This window comes from Callospermophilus lateralis, chromosome 9 (assembly GCF_048772815.1).
Source record: "Callospermophilus lateralis isolate mCalLat2 chromosome 9, mCalLat2.hap1, whole genome shotgun sequence".
Taxonomy (NCBI): Eukaryota; Metazoa; Chordata; class Mammalia; order Rodentia; family Sciuridae; genus Callospermophilus; species Callospermophilus lateralis.
Genome location: NC_135313.1, coordinates 24,368,379 through 24,392,346, shown reverse-complemented (window position 1 = coordinate 24,392,346; position 23,968 = coordinate 24,368,379). Strand labels below are relative to the sequence as shown.

The following is a 23,968-nucleotide window of genomic DNA, read 5'->3' as shown; positions in this document are numbered from 1 at the left end:
ATGGCAATATATAAATCAATGGAAGTGTAACTGATGTGATTCTGCAATCTTTATATGGGGTAAAAATGGGAGTTCATAACCCACTTGAATCAAAGTGTGAAATATGATATATCAAGAACTATGTAATGTTTTGAACAACCAACAATAAAAAAAAAAAAAGAGTGACTTAAGAGACTGAGGCAGGAAGATCACAAGTTTAAGGCCAGCCTTAGCAATTTTAGCCAGGCCCTAAACAACTTAGTGAGTGAGATCTAGTGATGTGGCTCAGTGGTTAAGAACCTAGAACCAAAACCCTAGAACCAAAAAAAAAAAAAAAAGAAAGAAAGAAAGAAAAGAATGCTACATGTAACCCATGTTTATTAGTATTTTTTCAAGAAAGTAAGTAGAAAACCATGGGTTCAAAGATCATAGATCATTTGAAACTTGCAAAAGATAATGACAAAATTTCTAGGATATTTATTTTTGTAATTCTATGTACTTTCGAAATAAGCACAAAAGCTGAAAAGTAAAAACACCCATTGTTGAAAAATGACACGAATTTCAAAAACTGGAATTTGCGATGAAAATGAGTTGCTTATGCTAATATTATGCAATGTTTTTAAGAAAACACCAAAGTCACATAGTTCATAATACAGCAATTACATTTTGAAAAGTACCTGTTATCTCTCTAACTGTCCGAAAAACATTCAGTTTCTCTGGGTCGATAGCTTCAATTGCATTGTAAGGGTCCCTAGAAAATCAAAGAGATATAGACAAATTTAAACTGTGATTAAAAAAGTGAAAATATGAGAAATGTGACAATTGTTATTTCATCAAAATTGAATTTTAATTTGAAATAGGAAGGCAAGCAAAGTGTTGTCTAAATTGTTCTATGCTAGATGTGGAGGGGGGATTAATAGATGTTTGGGGAGATTTTTCATGACACAAAATATAAGTTCTTTGTCAAAGCCTATTCTAGATCTATAAGAATGGTTCGGTTCCAACAAAAACAGCTTCAAAGGTAGTGAGTCCATGAACAAACCATCTTATTTTACTTCTAAAATTTTATTCTTAATCAGGAATAATATAATTTGAAAATAAATAATATCATGGTGAGAACAACTAACTTCTGGGTTCCTCAAAGAAGAAACGAAGGGTTTTTATTTATATACTTTGTTTTTCATTGTGTTGTTTTCTTCTTTTGTTTCTACATGGTTAATTTATGTTCACTTGCATAACAGAAAATATTGGCTTCCATCTAAATGAATTATATTTTCATTTGGAAAAAGCTTACAACAAACATTATAATACTCAAAATGTATAAATTTTGGAAATTTTAAAAATATCATCTCCTAATGCATAAACATATTAATATAATAAAATTATTGATATATAGAAGTCAGATCTTTTCAAAAATAAACAAAAGTGAGTGACCCTTTAAAATTAAAATATTTAGTGGATTTTTTTTCAGTTTACATCTTAAGAAAATATTTTTTGGGTAAAACATATTGACTGTGTAAAATAATTGTATATTTGGTATATTTGAATACTAAACCAAGCATAAACATAGTGCCAAAACCTTCTCAATAATTATAGTAACATTTTAAGTATCTGAAGGGATACATAATATTTTTAAGTTATTATATTAAAGGCTTTCCTGGCTGGGTAGAAACTTCATATTAATATGTACCTTTTACAGAAAGATAATTAAATTCATTGGATACGTTCCAAAAAAAATTAAACCTTAAAATTAAACAAATTTTAAAAATTAAGCAAATAATAAATTATTTTAAGTTTGTATATACTTGTAGCAATCAAATGCGTATTCTTCCTCCAATGGACATTTATTTTTTTTCTTTTTTACCAGCCTATGAGTAACTTATTTATACTATGGAGAAAAAAATACTTACAATACAGTGACCCATTGGATACAGTCTTAATAGAGTTATCAATCAAGGTACTCCTCAATTCCCTGATACACAGATAGGTATATGATTTATCTTCTGGGTATTTGAATCTAAATCCATTGACATTTACCCCCCTCAGCATTAGAGCCTTGGAAATGTATTAGTTTCTGCAACTTTCATCTCTAGAACCACCTGGTGCTGGCTTTCTTAACTTGGTTCACCAGTATATTCTTCTATACTGTAAACTATTTCACATTTTTTTAAGATACCCTGATTGAGTCAATTACTATTTCAAACTAAGAAGAGCTATTAATGGAATGTACTACTAGATTAACATGGGGTGCTGTGGAAAGTTCAGATACTGGATGCTACCAAGACTGGAGACCCCTGTAGGTGCCTTTCCCTTTTCACACACAAACCTCTGCTCAGAATTTTATCTGAGCATGTGCCACATGAATATCTCTCAAAAGTTTGAAGTCTAAATTAAATGTTTTTGCAAACTTGCCTTTTTTTAAAAGTAAATACATATGGAATAAATAACTATGATTTTGAAGACTATGAATCCCAAAAATGAAGTGTACCATGTGAGAAAACTCTTGTCCTCATTTTTTAAAGTGCCAAGACATTTATATGCAGAGGAAATATCATCTCTGCTATAGGAGAATTAGCTTTCAACATTTATTCTTTGATGAAGAGCTATGTGTAGAACAGCTCTAGTCATATCATCAAATATCCTGGCTCTATTGAGAAAGACTCAAAATTCAGGGCAAGCACACAATAATGGGGTCAGTCCAAATCTTATAGAGAACAGTTCCAGGTTGCCAGGAAGTTAATGAATTCTTTACTGTTAGCATGCAGCCCAATGGACCACAGAAATTTTATATACTTAATTTTAGAGATTCAGGACTCTCATAAAGTAAGTTGACAGAATTCCACTTACAAACTTCAAAGTAGCTCTTGGGATTTTCAGTCTACAGTCACTTGAAATCCATAGTACTTTAAAATCAAGAATTTTCCTGCCTAAATTCATAGACATGCAAAAGAACATTTTGTCCACCCTGTCATTGTGTTTGGTGATACAAAATAAAGACCAGGATGAGAGAGAGAGAGAGAGAGAGAGGGGAGGGGAGGGGAGGGGAGGGGAGGAGAGGAGAGGGGAGAGAGAGGAAAGAGATATTTTTATAATTCCACTAAATTCACTTCATTTTATCACCAAACCTATTATCTTTTTTATTTCACTGTGTGCCATCATTGCAGTCTATCACATAAACCTTTTCTTGCTAGAGTCTCACTGAGACATGGAATCCACATGCTAACTTGGTGAGCATGTTATTACTCTAAGTATATGTACATGAACAGTGTCAAAAATGCGAAACAGGGGCTGGGGTTGTGGTTCAGTGGTAGAGTGCTTGCCTAACATGTGTAAAGCACTGGGTTCAATCCTCAGCACCACATTAAAAAATAAATAAACAAAATGGCAACACATGAAAGAGAAACTGATAACTATAACCATCACGTTTTGCCTATAGTTTCCATTCTAAATGGAAATGAGTACTTATTTCTCTTTCTGGCAATGACACTATTTTATTATAAACCGAACATGCCTGTTAACTTTCTTTAGCCCTTTTATGTATTATAAATTTAATTGACAAATTGCCAGTAAATTTATTGTGCAAAGAAACTTCTTTCTGAAAAGCACAGTATCATTTAATTATGATTTTTACCCTTTACTAAAGAATTATCTCAACTATTTTAATTAAAGATACAATCTTATTAAACACTTGTTAGTAATATATTGAGAATAATAACATTAGTAAGATAAAGCATTATTTACTAGAAGTTCTCTTTTTATAATAACCTATATTTTTCTTCTTCTCTCTGATTCTCTTTTCCTAAACACATACACACACACACACAGAGTACATAGACCAACATACCTTTATTTATACATATATATGTAGCCTGAGGTCTGTTAAAATTTATGGTCATGTTTTACTAAGATGAAAGGGAAAGGCTTTGGAATATATGTCTCATTCTGGCATGAGTCTGAGCGTGAAAGATATATCATATTTTACATATACACTTGTACTGGAAAAGGCCAAATACATTACACTTGAGACACAATAATATCAATTATAACTTCAAATATTCCAGAGTTAAGTGCTATTATTAAGGACAAAAAATCATCTGAAGATGGGTGATTGAGCTTGAAGGAAGTTTTGTCTTTATTTGGTTTCAAAGACAGTGTACAATAGACTTTAGTTAAGTCTATAAATAACACTTGTGTGCAATTTTCTATACTATAAACTAGACACAGTCACTGAAGTTTTTCTTTTGCACTGTCTTCTCATCCTTCTTTTTTTAAATTCTTTTTCATTTTCTCTCTTTCTTTTCTCCTCTCCCTCTTTTTCTCTGCATCCACCAAACCCTCTTGTTTTTAAAAATATTTATTAAGACTTGACAATATGCCACATACAGAATTGAACAGTTCAAAATTATTTTTGTTTTTAATTGCCATAACTATCAGAGAAGATGCCTGTTTATTATCCATCCCATTCTCAGTTTTTCACTGGAGGACCACCCAACTTAGTTCAAACTGTCCATCATGGAGCTGCAAATCGAATTCCACTCTGGTCTGGATCAAGTTACCCAGGTAGAAATTCTACTTTGCATTTTCTGTGGTTATTATTAGTTGTTTTGTTTTGATTACCTTTCAACTTCTAATCCAAACTATTTGATGTTTGAATAAAGGGATTTTTTATTAACTGAATGAATTAGCAAAATTGTTCTCCTAAAAAGTCTGATTTAATCAAAAGTTTTGTAATATTCTTCTCAGGTACATGCAAATGCATTGTTCTTACTGAGATCATCTTGTGTGTTTGTTTTGAATTTACTTATTGAAGTTCTTCCCCACCCTAGATCATGGGTGAATGAGAATATGTAAAATCGTTTTGTAACTATTATAAATCCAGAGTTCGAAAAAATATATTGTATGATGAACCAAGATTAAATTATTCTGAACCTCACTGTATGAAATCTTGTCCAAGCCTTCCCATCTATGTGAATTTTCACCATTAGAAGGTCAGTTTTCATAATCCTGCTAGTGTCATTAAACTTTTTCAGTGGTTATCAATAGAGGTAGTTCCACTCCACTAAAGGGAAGTCAGGGCATTTGTGGAGTGTTTTGATTCTAATAGTAATTGGGGGATGATTGAGACTTTTCGTAATAATCTGGGGCCAAGGTAGTTAAAGCCTCTTAAAGTGAAGAATTGCTTCTCCTCTGGTACAACCTTAAAACATCCTCCCTGACATTTAAAACCTAATATCTGCAAACTTCTTGCATAATACTACTTTGTATGTATTTCCCTATGCAAGTCTCTCTAATTTCAGTGAATCTTATTTCCCTCTTCCTTTGGTTACATCATGTTCAGGTTATTTATGTTCTATTCTAGGGGTCAGCTATTCCTCTGTTGCTCCATGCCCCCATCCCCACATTTCCTATACAAAATGAATTCTAATCTCACTTATCATAAATTCAAATTTTCATTATAAGTGGAAGCTGAGCATTTTCCTATCAATGCCTATTTTTATTATAAGTGACTTTTATTTCTTCTTTAAATTATAACTGGTGAATTATAATGATTTTCTAAAAATTATGTATGCAATAGGCTCTATTCTCCATAGGTTTTCAGTATCGAGAAGAAGCATCAAATGTTTAATATATAAAAGAGAAAAGTTGAGCTCTATAGGAATGAAAACCACTTGTCTAATACAATTCATGAGAAAATGACTTCAAATCGTTCCCCACATTGATGGACCTGAAGCTATTTCATTTATTATTTCCACATAGAAGCAGGTATTGTGCGTTAAGTAAATCTCTTTTATTTCTCTGCTTCTCATAGGAACTAATTAATATATGATCTTTCATTCATGGTAATATTTGATTTTAAAAATAATTAAATACAAATATGTTGCTTTATTAATTTTCATATATTTTTTAAATTATAAAGATTTTTTAAATTATAAAGATTTTTTAAATTATAAAGATTTTTTAAATTATAAAGATTTTTAAAATTATAAACATTAACCCAGGTCTCCTACCTAGGGAGCCAAAGAGGCTAAGACAACAATGCAGAAGGCCAGTGGAGAATATGGTAAAGTCAAGGAACAGGCCTCATTTCCAGTGCTAGGGCTGTCCATCTCCAACAGACTGCAGCCGTGTAACAATATGAACTTGCACTAAACAAGTCTACATTTTTTTAAAGAGAAGTTCAAACTTTTATTAAAAAAAGTAACATTTCTTAGACCAAATACAACAAATCAGGAAGAAATTACATATATACTATTACAGTATCTGATAGGAAACAATATTAAAATTTATATTTTAAAGTAAAGAGTTATTTTGTGCAATAAGACAAACAATAATGTGTTTAAATGGAAAGAAATAGTTTGTTTTATTGTTCTTGATATTCCTATTTGGACATGTTTATTTTTAATGTTTTAGATGTTTGCGCTTCTAGAAATTATGTGCAAAAATATGTTCAGAATAAGATTTTGAATTGAAATATGTATGTGAGAGTCTTTATCTGTTGCCTGTAGTGCTAATATTTAGGGATTAAGTAGTAATATAGACAAAAAGTTAAAATATAAAATAAAAATATTGACATTTTTATTACAATTCAAAGGATACAAATTTGGTTGTTTTCCCAGTTAAAACCAGCAGGTGGTTCTGAAATGAAGGCATGCAGATAATGCTCCAATTTGTATTACCAAAATGAAATTTGTTTAATAGATCTCTTACAGCCATAGTAATTTCCCAGCTCAAGAAAATATAAAAAGATTTCATAAAGGCAAAGAAAATTTCTGAAAGAGTTTCAGGAGAATTCCAACTTTGTTTTATGCCAGGTTATCTGATTTGCTTTAACATGGAAATTTTTAAAGGATTATTAATTTACATTATCTTGACCTAATCAGAAATTTGAGTGAAGTTCGCCACTTTATCAATTAATATTATTTTCTTAAAAGCAACTAAAAATAACTCAAGCTTGATGCAAACTACAAATTTTAGGAAAATTCCCTGCCAATAAATTTTAACTTAAATACAAATTTATATTTTCCCATCTAAATCAAACTGGAGCTGCATCCCAAAATTCTGGTTTACTATCACTGCTTTTGAACTGGCCTTGGCTTTTATTGGCAAAGAGCATTAATAGAAGGTAAAACTGTTCTAGGCTAAAAAGAATCCATCCAGCAAAGTTAAGGAATCTCTTCTGTTTTGTCTACATTTTGTAAAATAGTTTTGAATAAAATTGAATACTGACCCATGAATACCAGTGACAAGGAAGATCAAATTCCCATTGATCTTTGTACAGTTTATGAATTTGTCAATGTTACTGGAATCCACAGTCTGAGCTGACATCAGTGATCCCGTGCCAATGCCATCACAAGCTGTAGAAACAAGACTCACAGTCAGCGGGCTGAAAAACTTATTTTTGGTCAATAAATTATTGCACTCTCATGATAAAGGAAACAGCATTTTATTGAAACATTAAAAAGTTAATTTTTTTTCTGGAAAATAAAATAATTCATTCATCATTTACTCTTGTCCCTACTTAAAATATTGTCCTAAATAAAAAAAAAAAAAAGATTGTCCTTATATGAGTCTTTGTAAGAATCGTATTTCATACTGAAACCTGACATTCATACACCACATAAAAAAGAAAAGCCTTTATTAATCATTGCTTTTTCTTACTAGATTAAATTTACTTATTATCTAACCCAATCTAAAACATTACTTTAAATACATTAAACTGCTGGTCACTTTAACAAAATATTTTCCTGGCTTACTAATATTCTACAACATGTAATTTGAAAAACACTGGACTAATGAAGAATATACATCAAATAAACAATACGAATGATATGAGTTGTTACCATATCAATTTGGGTCAAGGGACATTTATTTAAATACTTGGACTTAATGTTACCTCTGCTTTCTGAAGGCTTTATTTAAAATAAAAGTGTGTGTGTGTGTGTGTGTGTGTGTGTGTGTGTGTGTGTAGAAAAGGGGGAAGGGAAGGAAAGAGAGGGAGAGAGGAGACAAGGCAGTCTAAAAGTAAATGTGAAGTTTGGCATTTTCTAAGGAACTCCTTGATCTTTGAGAAGCTTAATAATGTTTGAAAGACGTGAGCTATACTTTGGTCCTGCTTAATTTAAGCTTCATTCTGGTGAGGAATTTGATCACTCACAGCTAGAAGGGATTTCTTCCTCCACTAAAATCCTACAGCATGAATTATCTGCAACATTTATTTAATGCTTGTAGTAAACCTCATTGTCATTTCGCACATCTTTTAAAAAATATTTTAAGATCTGGAGAGTAAGTTTCATGTGGTATATCCCTTTGCATTCCTGTTTATGCATAGCAGATAATTTTGTGTAGTGTGGCAAAGTAGCTAATATGAGCTATGATACTAAAATAAGCGTGCAAATCCTTGTTGAGTATCAAACATCTAATACTTGTTACCGACCAAATGGAACTTTATTTCTGAGCTCCTATGAAAGTTAACTCTTGAGTTTTATGTGGACCGTTTTAGTTGATATAATTCAAAACCAGTAATACGCACTGTTAGTTGATACTTTGGGGAACTGTCCAAAGTCATGGGAAGTGTGGGGGGACAGGAAGGTTTCATTGTGGTAGTGAGTTTATTCTGAAGCTAACTTCATTGGCCTATTGAAAAGTAAATGAAAGACCCTGGTATAAGGTCTCCATATAAGGTTTGGTATAAGACCCTGTTCTAACCAAAGTATTCTAAATTATCACTCACCTTTTGGGCAAATATCAGTGCAAGGTTTACACATTTTAATCCCATTTTCTTCTACTTCCATCTTGGAACTAGGGCAGGCACGCACACAAGAACTAGAATCGACCACAAAGTTATCTGATACAAAAAAGAAGGTAAAAAAATAAAAATTAAAATAATGTTAATGTGCAGTCATCACATTTATGTATTTATTTTTATTTTTTATTTCTTCAGCTGAACTACCCAGGTGTGCTTTACCACTGAGTTACATCCTCAGTCCCTTTTATTTTGAGACAGTGTATCTCTAAGTTGCTGAGGACCTCATTAAATTGCTATGGCTGGCTTCAAACCTAGGACCTCCTGCCTAGGTCTCCCAATTTACTTGGATTACAGGTCTTGACACTATGCCTGGCTCAGCTATCAAGTTTAAACAAAACATTGTAGGGTTTGACAGTTTATATGTCTCTCCCCTTAAAACTGTTATTTTTTTTTTAATATCTCAACTTGAAATAGTATCTTAACCATCCATACTGAAATCTTAGGCAGTGTGTTAGCAGAACCTTGCACTTGCTTTTCTATGGCTCTATATCCCGAACTGCCCCCAAGATATAGTGGATTTCCTTTATATACTTAGGAAACTACATGACATTTAGTTTGTGTTTCTCAATAGTTCCACTTCATTTCAGGTCATGATGCAAGTTGGAAATCTAAAAATACTTCAAGTTCATGAAGCACAAATGAAGCTTAAGTTAAATTGCTTTGGATCAAGAGAGTGCACTTCATAACCAGGAGAAAATGTTTAAAATATGTTCTATGTTTCAATGGAGTGCCATAGAACATTCCCATATATACTTTATTTTTTAAAAAGAAACAAAAGGAAATTTCAAAGGATATAGACATGGAACATTTTATTACCTAAACTTAGTGAAATATTTAGGAGACTGGGTAATCTTTGATACACCAGAACATCCTCTACAAAATAAGGGACAAATAACTGTCTTTGGACTATCCCACCATAAAGGGAAAACACAGTGCCTGCAAGACCATTCTGGTTTGAAATGCAGAATCATCCTATGCTTGGGAATAGTGCTCTAGCCCACTATGCAATAGTGTGGAAGCCTTCCAGACTGGAGGGGAGCCCAGAGCAGGAAAGGCACATGGTACAGGCAATTTTGTTACTTGGGACATAAAACCCAATAGGTTGTATAATATAGGCAGTAATATAGTGGGAATACATGGCATGTGAAGTTATGATAAGTAGCAACTGGAAAAACTTAGCAGATAGGTTTCTGGAGCTAAGTCATGCCATTAGTAGCATTTAACAAAGAGTTCCTGGCATGTTTCCGAGTCCTGGTAGTGTCAAAATACCTCATCATGGGTCAGTGGTTACACTCGTGGCCAGAACTACCCATGGTGAACAAAGTTTTGTTGGAGTCATGATTTCATCACATTAAGAGCCAACACCACTGTAAAACTGAAGCAGTGCATCTGGGATTGGGTATGTGCAGAGGAGAGACACAAGTGACCTGCATTAGCTGGTGATTCAGACCCCATGTTACCCATCCTTGCACTTGTATACCACAGTCAGCTCATGCCTTTGCTATGTGGAGATGAGAGGTGGCACTTAGGAAAAACTGACCAAAAAAAAAAAAAAAAAAGTTAAGCTTGATCCATGGTTGCAAAATGAAAATGGACAGTGGCTTCCCTGAAGTCTCACTTAAGAATGGAGTTGAGAGGCAGAGGAAGGACATAGTTCTGGGTAGGACAATTCATCACTCATTTTGTGTGGAGAAACAAGAGACTTCTTATATGGACTCATAAGCAGTGGCTTGCCCTGGAAGGAGAAATACTGGAAAAAATCTGATAATGAAGCAAATCTGGGGTACTCATGGGAGAAGGCACAAAGCATGGAGATCTCTTTATTCCAGTTGTCTACCACAGAGCATCGACTTCCAAAGAGTTCCTTTGTTGAGAGGGTAACAAAGCCCATTTCTGCTTCCTTCCTTTACCCTACAGGTATGGATTATGAGACTATTTCCTAATAACCTAATCTCTTTGCCAGGAGACCCCAACCTGCACCAGGTTCATCTACTATGTATTAAGTAAGTACTCTTTCTGTGAGGTTTTGGATAGTACCATAAAATTAAATGCTTTCATATTTATGCAGCAATTTATGCCAAGTAGAATGAATAAAGATTACAATTGGCCTTATGCCAATGAGGTTCAGGTTTTGCAGCCAAATTTGTTTCAAAAAGGTATGTTATTTGGAGATGTTAAATTTCAGAACTCTGGATTAGGGATTGTAGACCTGTATTTAGAAGTTAAATGTCCTTGTTTTCCCAAGACACTTCAAGCTTGGCAAACCAAGAATCACAAACAATGCTCATCTAAAATTTAAATTTCACAGTGGACGTGTACTGAAGTGTTTAAATTAGCCTGTAGTTTCACAGATGTAAACTAATCAAAGACAATAAGCTTTAAGCGAGTTACTACATCTGTATTCTGTAGATCATAAAGCTTTCCTTTAAAAAAGTATGTGAAGAAATGTAAGTTTTTTTTTTTTGTTTGTTTGTTTTTTTTTTTTTTTTTTTTTTTTTGGCCTTTCCAGTAGATGAAACATGAAACACGGAGAAAAGTCTCACTGGTCACTCAAAGCAAAGAAATTGACTCTAGGAAATGTCAGCATATATGTTATATTGAATACCTGGAGAGCAATGCTAGTCATTTTGAATACCCAGGATAAATAAACAGTTTGCCAAAGCTCCCCAAATGTATCCTTTATACCTATTAGTTTTTGTTTAAAATTAGATTTTATATGAAAATTATAATAATATATATCTTAGTGTAACAAATTATATGAATGAATTTAGGTAGAAATCCATTCTACAAGAAGCAGGCCCTATTTATTACATAGCTTGCTTCCACTTTATTAATCAATTTAATTAACTTTTCCAAGAAACAGCACAATGTGCAAGAAAACTCAGGTGTAGTGAAAATAACAAATTCAGGAGTCAATAACTCATTGCTCTAACCTCAAACATTCTAATCCTTCACTATGAAGTTTAGAACACTTAAATATCTTGAGCTTTAATTTCTTTGTTTATGAAATGAGAGTGAGAGTACCCATACCCAAAGTAATCCATGACTATTCAAACTTCAAATTAAAATGGATTTATAAGAAATGTTTTCTCATGTCCAAATAATACTCTAATTAATTGGAGTATTTTTATTGTATCACTTACGTGGGCACTTCTTGACACAGAATGCTCCATATGTATATTTTGCATTGAAGTTGTGTTCCAATTGAAAAGTGGTTGGATTGTAGACAAAGGTTTGGGGACACTGAGTCACACATGCCCCACTGTCATTGAAGTTCATGCAGGCCTGCAACAGCAAATATAACTTTCATTTACAAATTTACTTTCATGTTATTTGTAATGAAAATACATACTAATGAAACACTGTGGTGATACTTTTATAAAAGTTGTGTTCATTACCTAGTATACATCAATTGTATAGATACTGCAAATTTTGATACTTTTAAACTCATTTATGCTTCTGAGTTTCCATAAATTTTTGTTCAAATGTCAGTGATATACCATGTATGGTTTCTAATGTTCAAATTGCTTAGTATTTAGCCACTGATTTTGAAACTAAGAAATGGTTTAGATTATTAAAATTAGCTGATAGTGAGGAATTATTGAAGTTCAGACTGATTCAAATCATTTATATTAAGTTTTAAGGTCAATTGAATCTCCAATTCTATGTTTGTTTGTTTGTTTGTTGTTGTTGTTTTTGTGTGTGTGTGTGTGTTTGAGCTTTCATATAGACTTCAGTGCTTCAAGTGGAATGTTAAACATCACCATTGAATAGTGAAGAAATGTGATGGATGTTTAAAGTGGACTTAAGGAAAAGGTTCTGGCAGGTGACTAGCCACAGGTAAATTTAAGGTATATAATTAATCTGTAAATAAATAAGATGAGGCCATTTCTTGTATGGCATTTTTCAAAATGCCACACAATTTAGTAAAGCCACCCCTTCAAATAAGACAGTTCCTCTCTGCTGACACAGATTTGTCTTGAGAACTCAATTCATTAGTACTTTCAAGCTCATTTGAGAAGAACTAAGAATCATTTTACCACCTGAGAATTAGATGTTTGGTAGCAAATAAAAACATATGTATAAGTACACATAAGCATGTGATTAACAAAAGTATGGATGAGCTAATTCTCTTAATTAAGAAATTAAGCTTTCATAGGCATAATTCAAGACTTGGAAGGCAAGCTAATGTGAACTCAAGTTCTGTTTTACATTTCATCATAAATTGTCATATGGTTATTAATAAGCATTAATTTATTCTGTTTCCTCAAAACATTTGCTTCATCAATTGTTGTTTTAGTGAGCACTTTATCACAAACATGACAATTCCCTGATGAAGGTCTACTAGATGCATAATCAGAATGAGACTCACTGATGATACATTATTCACTGAGATGACACTTTCTAGGAAGAATCTATTAAAAACCAATCTAGAAAACTCAGTAAGTTTTAATTTATGGTTATGAAACTTCATGTGTCCTTATAATTGCTTTACTAACATATTTTATGCAATCTTATGCATAGATTGCTTGGCAACAAAGAACATAAGCCAGAGAAATAAAAAAAAAATTTACCTTTCAGACAACAAACAAGCATATTGTAACTTATACCAGGGCCTCAGTCTGGTATTCATGAGCATTCTGTAACAAATGCCAGAATGTAATTACTGGGCCATTCCAAAAAAGTAATGAAATGAGGATTTTGAACGTCACTTGATCTGTTTGTCATGATAATGAAACAATAAAAAAAAGAGGTGATTTCAAACTTCTGAGAGTTTTTATTATTGTTTATTATAGTTATTGTTTTATAATTATTAAAGAAACACTTTCAGGGTTCAGTGTCTTCAAAGATCAATCTTCCAAGCTCATCTGTCTGTATTGGTGATGGACAAGAAAAAGTTCTCAGTTTAGGAACTGCTGAGCTTCTACCTCAGATTTTTAGCATTTTGATTTCCTTTTTATCTGCCTCCCTATATATTTCTGCAATAAATATTTTTTATTTCACTATACAATTAGAATAGATAAGTTCAATTTCTTATAATAGTTTTTATAAACTAAGAAATTACTATGTATAAGATTTTTAATTTTATTTTGCTTATTGAAATTAAGCATCAACTTTTCTAAATGCTCAATTCTAGAATATATGTTCATGTGTTAGATATTTAAAGAAGCAGAATAAAGAAAACAAGTTTTTTGCATTCACTTTCAACAGTAAATGTGATTTGCTATTTTTATAACTTTTAGCTTAAAAACAATACCCTAGAATACTAGGGTTCTGGTGTATAAAATTGAGTTAAATAATGCTCTCAGAATTGCTCATATGTATTCCAAAGAACAAAAAGTACTATAATCAAGGATATGATATCAAAATGTAATTAAAGTGTCCCTAACAAGTTGCAAATGCAGCTAAAATATAAATCATAAAATTAACATATTGGTTGTTTTAATATGCATTTGAAATCTTAAATTTTGAATAACATAAACCTGTAAAGAATAGGAACAGGAAAAATACTTAAACGCATAAACTTATCTGCTATAATCATGAAATTTATAGTAAAAATACAAATGCAATTGCCCTCCCTGATGGTATTTAAATATGCAATGATATGGACAAGCAACCTCTGCATTTTTGGAAAGGATATTATTAGATGCTAAGAAAGATACCTCAACATATTCTCCAATAAACCTCACTTTTAACATAAATTGTGTCCAAAGTGCAGAAATAATTCAGTGGAACAGAATAATTCCAGTTCATCAATAGCCAACTCAGTAAGAACATGATTTCTAGGAAGAGGCCCTTAAGGATCTTGCTTAATCTTAAAATGGCAAAACTTGATGTTAAATAATCACATGGGAGAAATTCAATATGGCTGAGACAAAGAAAGAGCAAAGGAGAGGAAAAGAGGAATAAGGAGAACTCCCAGACGTACAAAGCAGTCCGTATCCTTAGGTCCTGCGCAGCCTCCAGCACATTCTCTATGGCAGCAGTCACTGACATAAGGTCCATAGCACCTGCCGTCACATTGTTCTGCACACACTGTCCTTGTCACTGCAGAAGACAGAAATGGGGTCTCTATCAGAGTCAGCCACCAACGAAAACTCCTAAAATTATATGCAACCACTGAGAAAAGCTAAGTTCTGAAGTAATAATTTACTAAACCCAACCCTGACTCAATTCGGCAAACATTTAATGAGCAGAGTTGGCATTTAGATCAAAATTACTAAAGACAAACAAACAACAAAAAACCTCCAAAATTATATGTGCATTTATTTTTATATTCTTTCTTGTTTCAGAGAATATTTATAGTGCCGTATAAAAATCATTCAGGTTGGGAAAGATTGAATCGCAATGAAATTACTTCACACAATGTATATGGTAAGGTCCTGTGGGAAAAGGTGGTCCCAAAAGTGAATTTAAGACTTTTAATAGTTAATGAGGAAAAGGAAACAAATATTTTCTTTATTCACAATATATTTTACATGAGGAAAACCAAAAAAGGAAGGTAAAAAGAAGGAAGAGGTGGTGAGAGGAAGGGGACGCTTATAACTTTCACTGGTCTTTTCTTATCCTTCTGTCCAAGCTGACAGCATCATATCATAGTATACTTTAGTATAAGAAAGGCTATGGACAGTGAGTCAAAATTATAGTAACAAGGGACACAATTATTTTTAGCTCAGATATTCCACTGAGATTTTAAAGTATTTTTCAAGTACGAATTTTACAGGATATGGGATAGCATATCATTTCCATATTTCCAGTTTTGCCTTATTTCTTTCAACTTTTGTGACTAGTTTTTCTAAGCTTCTTCCACTGGTACTTTACAAAGACTCTGCCTCTTAAACATTAGTATTCCCCAGATTTGGTTTTGACAATTTTCTGTGGGCTACAGGCTCATTCCTGGCAAAAATTATTCAACCCAAGTTGTACGACTTCGAGATCCAAAATGAATTCTCTGCGGAGATACTTCTTATCATAAGTTCATAGGAGATTTTGAAAATAAATATTTGGATCTAGATTTGTGAGTTTGTATTTTGTATTTACATTAAATTTTGAAATAAATAATTTCTTCTATAAATATTCTAGCATACAATTCTACATAATAAAACAGCTTGGCCTATTCATTCACCTTTTAAAAAGTCTCAACTTCTCGGTGAAATCTACTCCTATTTAATACAGAAGCTTCCCCAAACAACTGTCTCCTGGAGACTTTCCTCTTCTTTCTACTCCTTCTCTTGTCCAGTCTTAGTCATGTTTTTTTTTCTTTTTCCTTTCTTCCTTCTTCCTTTCTCACTTCCTTCTATATTTTTGTTACAGCATCCATCACCATCTAACATGTGTTCCAAATTATTTATTACATTAATTTTATGGTGTATTCCAACATCTAGAATTATACCTGGCATTCATGTAATTTTATTTATATTTTATATATACATTATATATGTGTGTCTATACAATTTATAAATACACAAATTACATGTATGCATTAACTATTCATAGTCATATATTGTACTTACATTGCTGTCTTTTAACCAAGTGGTATATTTATATAGGTGTACTAAATATTAATACATAGTATATAAAGCAAATGCTTTGCATAGTTATTTAAAGAGTACATTAAAACATAATATTTTCTCCTCCAGATGAAATTAAGTCCTTTTGATGTATCAAGAATCACTAACTAAAATAGAAGATATGTGATAAATAAACAAATTAGACATTTGATATAAGTCTCATCACAGGACAGTCTATTAATTTGATTATAGTTGTCCAGGCATTAATCAGCTGGAAAACAATAGCATGGAATTGAATCAACAATCATATCCCATAAGTCACATCACATTTTAATTTTAGATGCATATATCTAAGTGTTGATTTCTATTTTTAAGTCTATCACCCTTTAAAGTAGTATACAAAGTGTTTCAATTTCCCTTCATTTGTTTACTCTGAACTTCTCTGACATAATAGGAAAGTAATATAGAAATCATTTAAATAAATAAGATAATTAATTTAAATTTTATTTTTAAATTATTTTAAATTATTGATTAAATGTTCATATTAAAATCATTTTTGTCATGGGACATTATTTAAACATGGAAATTGGATGTTATGATTATAATAGCACAATCTTAGACTCAATAACAGGTATTGTACTTTATACCTCCTAAAACTTGTATTTTAAAAGATTTAATCATATGTAATGTTAGATATTTTGAAATAGCAATTTCAGCCATATGGTACTCAAATATTTCATTTATATCTAGGACATCTTGAAATTCACATTCCATTCCACTTCAGCAACATACAAAACTCATCTAAGTCATTATCCAAAGGCAAATATAGTTTTAAATTTATTTTAAGATATTAAAAGGAAATTGTGGGATTTTTCTCAAAAACAGTCTATAATTGAGTTTTTAAACATTAGATTGTATTCAGTATTAAAAATAATACTCTTTAATTCCAAATAAAAATGTTCGAAAAACACATTTGGAAGTATTGATGAATAAGTAAGCAAAAGAACAAAATGATAAACTTAATTTATAAATAGTGATGAGACAAAGTTTGAAAACATCTTTTTACATTGTTTTATGTGACTTATTTTAGAAATAAAACATTCTCCTTGCACACATCCAACTTGTGAGCAGGGTAAAGGGCATGGCATTATAAAGTAAATCCATTTACTAGAACTTGGTGATTAATAAGCATCATTCACTTAATACAGAAAAACTCATCAATCTGTACTCAAAGTTTTTGATGAGAGAGACACAAAACAAAATACAGGTCCTGAAATCAATGAGATAACTCAGCCTCCATAGGAACATTAACATATAATTGCTTTAGCTTTTATTAATTTCCATCCTTGCTGGGATATTTCAATGGAAATGTTTTTGCTGTGTTTGGTATGCTTTCTAAATTGCTTCACTGGGTGCATTAAAATATTTGGGTCAAGTTTTAACTAGCTTATTCATTTCTGGTATACTGCTATGCAGTTAATATAAAAGGTAAAACCTGAGAAGTTAAACTTATATTTGGGCCAATAAACTTGAAATTGGCAATGGGGATTCATTCAAAATATCCATGACAATCATATGGCAAATTTAAAGAACCAAGTGTTCCATGGTAAAGCAATATTGCTGAGAGACTATCACCTCTAAAAAACTATAGTATTTGTTAGTAGCATTATCTTACCAGTACCTCACTAATGAAAACAAAAGTTTAATTATTTTCCTGAACACAATGATATCCAATGTTTTTATTAAAGTTGCTCCTTTAGAAAAATATTTATCTTATATGAAGAGTATCAATTTGCAAATGAAATATTTGTTGTTGCTTTCTTTGAATTTTTTGTTTTAATTAGTTATATATGACATTAGAATACATTTATGCACTTTGATATACCCTACATAGATGGGATATATTTTTTTTATTTTTCTGACTGTACATGTTGCAGAATCATATTGGTCATGTAGTCACCTATATATACATACAGTGATAATGTCTGTTCCATTCTACTATCTTTCTATTACCATATCCCTTCCCCTCCCATCATTTCCCTCCATTTTTATGAGTAGCCAAAAGGACATTACAGTGAAAAGCTGAAAGGTCTATCTGCTTATTAACAGGGGAGAGCCTTTATAAACGTTTGCTCCCCATATTTTTGAACTTGACCACTTTCCTCCTTCTTTCCTGTCTCCTTCCTCCTTCCTTTCCTTCCTTCATTGCCTTAAAATAGTTTTAACTAGTACACTGTAGTTACATGTAAGCTTGAGATTCACTGTGGTGTGCTCACATATGGATAGAGAGTAATTTGGTCAATTTTGTTGTTCAGTTCTTTCCCCTGCCTGCTCCTCTTCCCTCCCTCTGCATCATACCCTTCCTGTATTCTACTGGTCTCCCTTCTATTTTCATGAGATCCCCTTTACATTCCTGATTTTTTTTTCTCTCTTTAGATTCCATATACGAATAGAATATATATTATATTAACTAAATAAAATAATTAATTTAAATTTTATTTTTAAATTATTTTAAATTATTGATTAAATGTTCATACTAAAATCATTTTGTCATGGGACATTATTTAAACATGGAAATTGGATGTTATGATTATAATAGCACAATCTTAGACTCAATAACCTTTGGGTTTCTGAGTCTGGCTTTGGATTGGCTTCACTTCGTCCATCCCGTTCTTCTAAACTGGTTTGTATATTATATCATGTCATGGGATCTTTCAAACTTGAATATAAAAATTCTTATATAAATAAAAAAATCAATTAAATTAGCATCAGTGGGGCCCATAATTATATATTTGTCATAATCTCCTAAGGAATGTCACTGCTTGCTGTTCCACAAGCTCCATTTTAGTAGTATTTTTTTTCCAAATACATTGACTGAAAATCACTTAATTCCTAATAAATGAAATTAACCAGCAATGTACTAAGAGTTTTTTTTACAGTTTTAATAAGTTGCATAGGTGATTCCAATGCACAGTCTAGAGTTGAGAAACATTATTCTATCCAGTCAAATTGAGAAAAATCTCTAAGTCATTTACACCATTTGATTGACAGACTAATTATTCTTTGTCTGAAACTTAATCATATGACCCCTTGCTTTAATTTCCTATTTGTGTTCTTAAGTGCTCTATCACTAATAGGAAATCAAACAAAAATTGATAAGCAAAGAGATAATAAAATTTGGAAGGAAAATGACCTAGATTTGGGACAGAAACATGGCATGGCTCGTTCTGAAGGCAGAAGTGTCAGAAAAATGGAACATATCATTATTAGCATCTCAGGCAGCAGCTGTACGCACATTAAGTATAATGAGGCAACCCCTAATTTCATTGCAAAACATTTTAAAGCACACTTATTTCATTTTTTGTTCATTTTTATCGCAATTAGTACTAATAACTCATATCTATGGTGCCTATGTTATTTAAATTTTTATGGACAAAATTTTGAAAAACCATGCCCGGAAAACACAATATATTAATTAGTACTTCAACTTTAAAATACAATATATTAATTAGTATTTCAACTTTAAAATGGAGTGTTTTTGAGGTTATAGTATTTTCAGTTACATACCTGGAAGTTTGAATAAGAAGAAAAATGCTTGGGTTAAACAAAGGTGATTTTGGTTGGATGTGAAGAAGAATTTATCGACTATTAGAGTGATAAAAACACTGTAATGAGCTACTGAATGGGTTTCTTGAGTGTTTATTTGTCAGTATTTTAAAGGAAATCTCTCCTACATGCTTTAGACATCCACTTAATTAAAGGCAGGGGGCATGATGAAATGTTCTCTAGAGGTACCTTTTAGCTTTAGAGTCCAATATTTATTCCTATGAATGGTGAAATGGTTCCTAAAAAAAATGAGCAGACTGGGTCACGTAGCACGCTTTCAGAAGCTGCCATGACAAGGGTGTACTTGGAGAGAAACAAATAAAACTCACAGACCATCCAAGAACAGGCATAACTCCCCCAGAGCAGGCTGAGAGGTGTGGAAAATCAGGTTTAATGAAACTCACACTAAAGTACACACTGCTTATTCATTCTCCCCAAGGAGACTAGCTAGACACATCTGTATACCAAGGTTCAGGTGGGCTTTAAGAATTAAATAGGGAGATACAAAATAAGGTGCCTGGCCTTCCTCCTGCATTCTGATTCAGCAAGTATAGAGAAGGTGCCAGAAAATTTGTGTTTGTGTGTGTGTGTGTGTGTGTGTGTGTGTGTGTTAAAAACCCCAAGTTTCTTAGAGGGAGATTTTATAAGCCAATATTTTGAAATTTCTGCTCAAAGACATTCTCTTCTTCCTCAGAAAAAGCTCTCCCAGGATAGGTAAAACATTTAGATGAAAAGGCAGAAATGGAGATGGGTGTTTAACTGGAATGCTCTTCCTTATTTCCCTAAGTTACAGACTAATTAAGCCAAAAATTGTTGCCAGAGTAAAGCCTTATGATAAAATTGTGTCCTGGTGTGGACAGGGAGGAAATTTTTTACTTTTAGGAATTTTCCATTATTTTGACCAACACATAAAGTCTAACATATTGAAGAGGCTGTCAGGTGATATGAGGTTATATGTGTGTGTGTGTGTGTGTGTGTGTGTGTGTGTGTGTGTGTAATTTTATGTATATGTATCTGTATATATAAATTTTCATGTTTTTAACAGTTAAAGCAGACAAAGTAGAATTATGAAAAGGTGTGAAGGTGTTTAGGTCTTCCAAATTCCCATTCTCATAACACAAAAGAAAATCTGATTTTCTTTCATTCCTAATTCCTAATTACATTGATGAAGCTATTGAAAATGAACTGACCAGTGTAAACCACAAGGTGTTCACGACCACAGGTAGTATTTAATCCTACATGCAATAACAGCTTAGTTCACCAGGAAAAATTAGCAAATACCTGATCATCCCTCGCTAAAACTTACATTCAGAGGCAGTTAATACAAGCGTGCCCAGATTTTGGCAGGTACTAATTAAGTTTGACCCTTTTCCCAGAATAATCCCTGGTGACCCCAAAGGCTATGCCATGATAATATTGTTAGTGGTGTCAAGGGGGAAAGGGGTCTTGTCTAATCCATTCTTCATCACCAGCCACTTTATCCATTTATTTAATGAAGTTTTATTTAACCTATTTTATTTATAAAGACAAGCTCAATGATTCATCAAGGGACTTTAAAGTTGATTTTAAATCAGACTCTTGGCCACGAGGGAAATTTTCCCTTATTAATAGGCTATGAGCATCACCAAACTTTGTAAGTCAGTATTCAAAGAAAAAGCAATATTGCTCAATTATATCAACTAAAAATAATATTCTTAAGAGTATGAGCTAGTTTACATATGCCTATAGGATCATAGATACAAATGTTAAGACTATGATGGAAGGACATGAATCTGCATGAGAAAATTTTTTAAAAATAGCATCTTTAAAAAGTAGCATCTTTTAAAAGAATAACATCTTTTTTAACATTATAGTTGAAAGCTGCACCTTCAGTCCGATAGTAAATTACAGAATGGAGATAACATATTCAAAATTGAAATAATCTTATGATGGACTTGTCACACAGCAAGAAATGTAGAAAAATTGATATTAATCTTTCAAAGTCACTTTGTCTTACAATAGATCACATCTCAACGCCAGTCTTGATTGTAAAATGAAAAAAAATACTCTATCACTTTCACTTCTTCTAGTTATTTATCTGAAATACTAGTAGAGGAGAATGAAGATAATTTCTATTCTACTTAATATGCATCTAAATTTCATACTAATATTGTGATGAAAATAATCACAGAATATTAAAATTGAAAAGAAGGAGTCTCATATTGGGTGAAGAATGAATAAGTATCTCTTGAACCAATGAGCTATATTGTGTAAATTTTACATTCTATTGATGAGAAATCTGTTACTGTTATTTGCCTCTGATTAAATTCAAAATAACGTTCACATGTCTCTAAGAGATATCAGTACTCTTCAGGCATCCCAGGTAGTTTCCAGTTTTGATGAGGATTCAAAAATCGGACAAACTATTGGTGGGTATAGAACTGATAGGAGTAATTGAAGATATTGATAATGAGTACTTGTTGTGAGTAAATAAAGAGTAATTTATCCATCAAACCTGTGTATATAAATTCATCTGTGACCAAGCAGTTCTGTTTCTAGAAAGAAATCTGAATTATGGAAGAAGGGGCACTTGTGGACAGGTATTATTTTAAAATATCCAGTGGTCATAATTGAGGTTAGAACAATGCAACCCAAATGTCCACTAATCAGGAATTGGTTAAGTATAGCACAACCATAACTGGGGGAAATGCTGCATCATATATAGAAATATGGTTGACCTCTGTATGCTGAAATGAAAGGATTTTAAAAATATGATGTATGTAAAATACTAATAAGTTATAAAGAATAAGTATTCTACTACAGTTTAAATCTGGAATGACCCTTGGATGCTCATCTATCTAAGACCTGGTCCACAGCTGGTGGTGCTGTTGGGAGGCAGTGGGAATTGGGAGGTGGTTGGACAAAGTGGGTCACTGGGAATTAGCCCCTAAAGGGTATATCTGGTCCTGGTCCCTTCTCCTTTCTCTGTTGCTCTGCTTCTTCCCTGTCATGAGGTAAATGGTTGATCTCTGTCACCCATTTCTGTCATGTTTTGTTGAGCCTCACCTCCAGCCCAAAGTAACAGTGGTGCCAGCTGATCATGGACTAAAAGTTCCAAAACCATGAGCCAAAATACATCTTTCCTCCTTTAAGTTGTTTTTTCTCAGGTACTTTGTCACAGTGACAAATGTTTACTAACATGTAAATCCACTTTTGTAAATAAAAATCTCAGCACTTATATGTGCTTTTGTTTATACATATATGCTTGAAACACACACACACACACACACACACACACCAAACTTTTATTAACAAGTAATAACTTTAGGAAAAAAAACATATGGCAGGAAAAATGTGCACACTGATGGAGAGACATTGTTATATTTCATTCTATACTCTTGGTATCATGTAAATTTTTTTTAAAAATGGAAAAAAATAACTGTAATGAAATACCCTGTGCATTTGGCAGAGAAGTTAATTATCCCAGTGTCACAGATGAAGAAGTTAACATTTAAAAATATTTAACTACACCATCCTGGGTCAAATAATAAGTTATTATCAAATTGGTTTAAAATTAGTGTCCTGGGACTGGGGTTATGGCTCAGGGTAGAGCACTTCCCTAGGACGGGTGAGGCCCTGGTTTCGAGCCTCAACACCACATACAAACAAACAAAAACAAATAAGTAAATTAAATAAAGGCTAAATTCTTTTAAAAATATTAGTGTCCTGACTCATATAGCATCACTTTTTTGTATGCATTAATTTAGGAGACAGTGTCTTGCAGCAAAGACCAAATAAAAGGGTGGGAAAGAAGTCCAGAAATCATTTTATATGTAACATGTTGTAAATAAAATAATCAAACACAGATCTGCTTTACATCTCTAAAAAAGTCTGTTCCAAAGTCAAATTAACTAACATGACTATGAGTCATTGTAACAAATACTAAGATATTATTCAAATATTCTTCACATTTGTGGTTTAAGTCATAGAAATAAGTTGATATACAGTGTTCTATAGAATCTTATATAGTAGTGGTTCTGACATACAAAATTTACAGAGGAGGAAAAAGAGCCAATTTTCAAGTCTA

General features: G+C 32.3%; 1 protein-coding gene across 1 annotated transcript in view; it reads right to left on the bottom strand.

Moving 5' to 3' along the window:
* Erbb4 (erb-b2 receptor tyrosine kinase 4) overlaps nucleotides 1-23,968 on the bottom strand; it is a 681,070-nt gene that overhangs the window by 276,916 nt on the left and 380,186 nt on the right. Inside the window, exons 6-10 of the mRNA XM_076866449.2 lie at nucleotides 14,715-14,833; nucleotides 11,929-12,070; nucleotides 8,711-8,824; nucleotides 7,208-7,334; nucleotides 657-730 (exon numbers count right to left, since the gene is read on the bottom strand). Coding sequence (XP_076722564.1) covers nucleotides 657-730; nucleotides 7,208-7,334; nucleotides 8,711-8,824; nucleotides 11,929-12,070; nucleotides 14,715-14,833 — 576 coding nt within the window. The remainder of the gene's footprint in view (nucleotides 1-656; nucleotides 731-7,207; nucleotides 7,335-8,710; nucleotides 8,825-11,928; nucleotides 12,071-14,714; nucleotides 14,834-23,968) is intronic.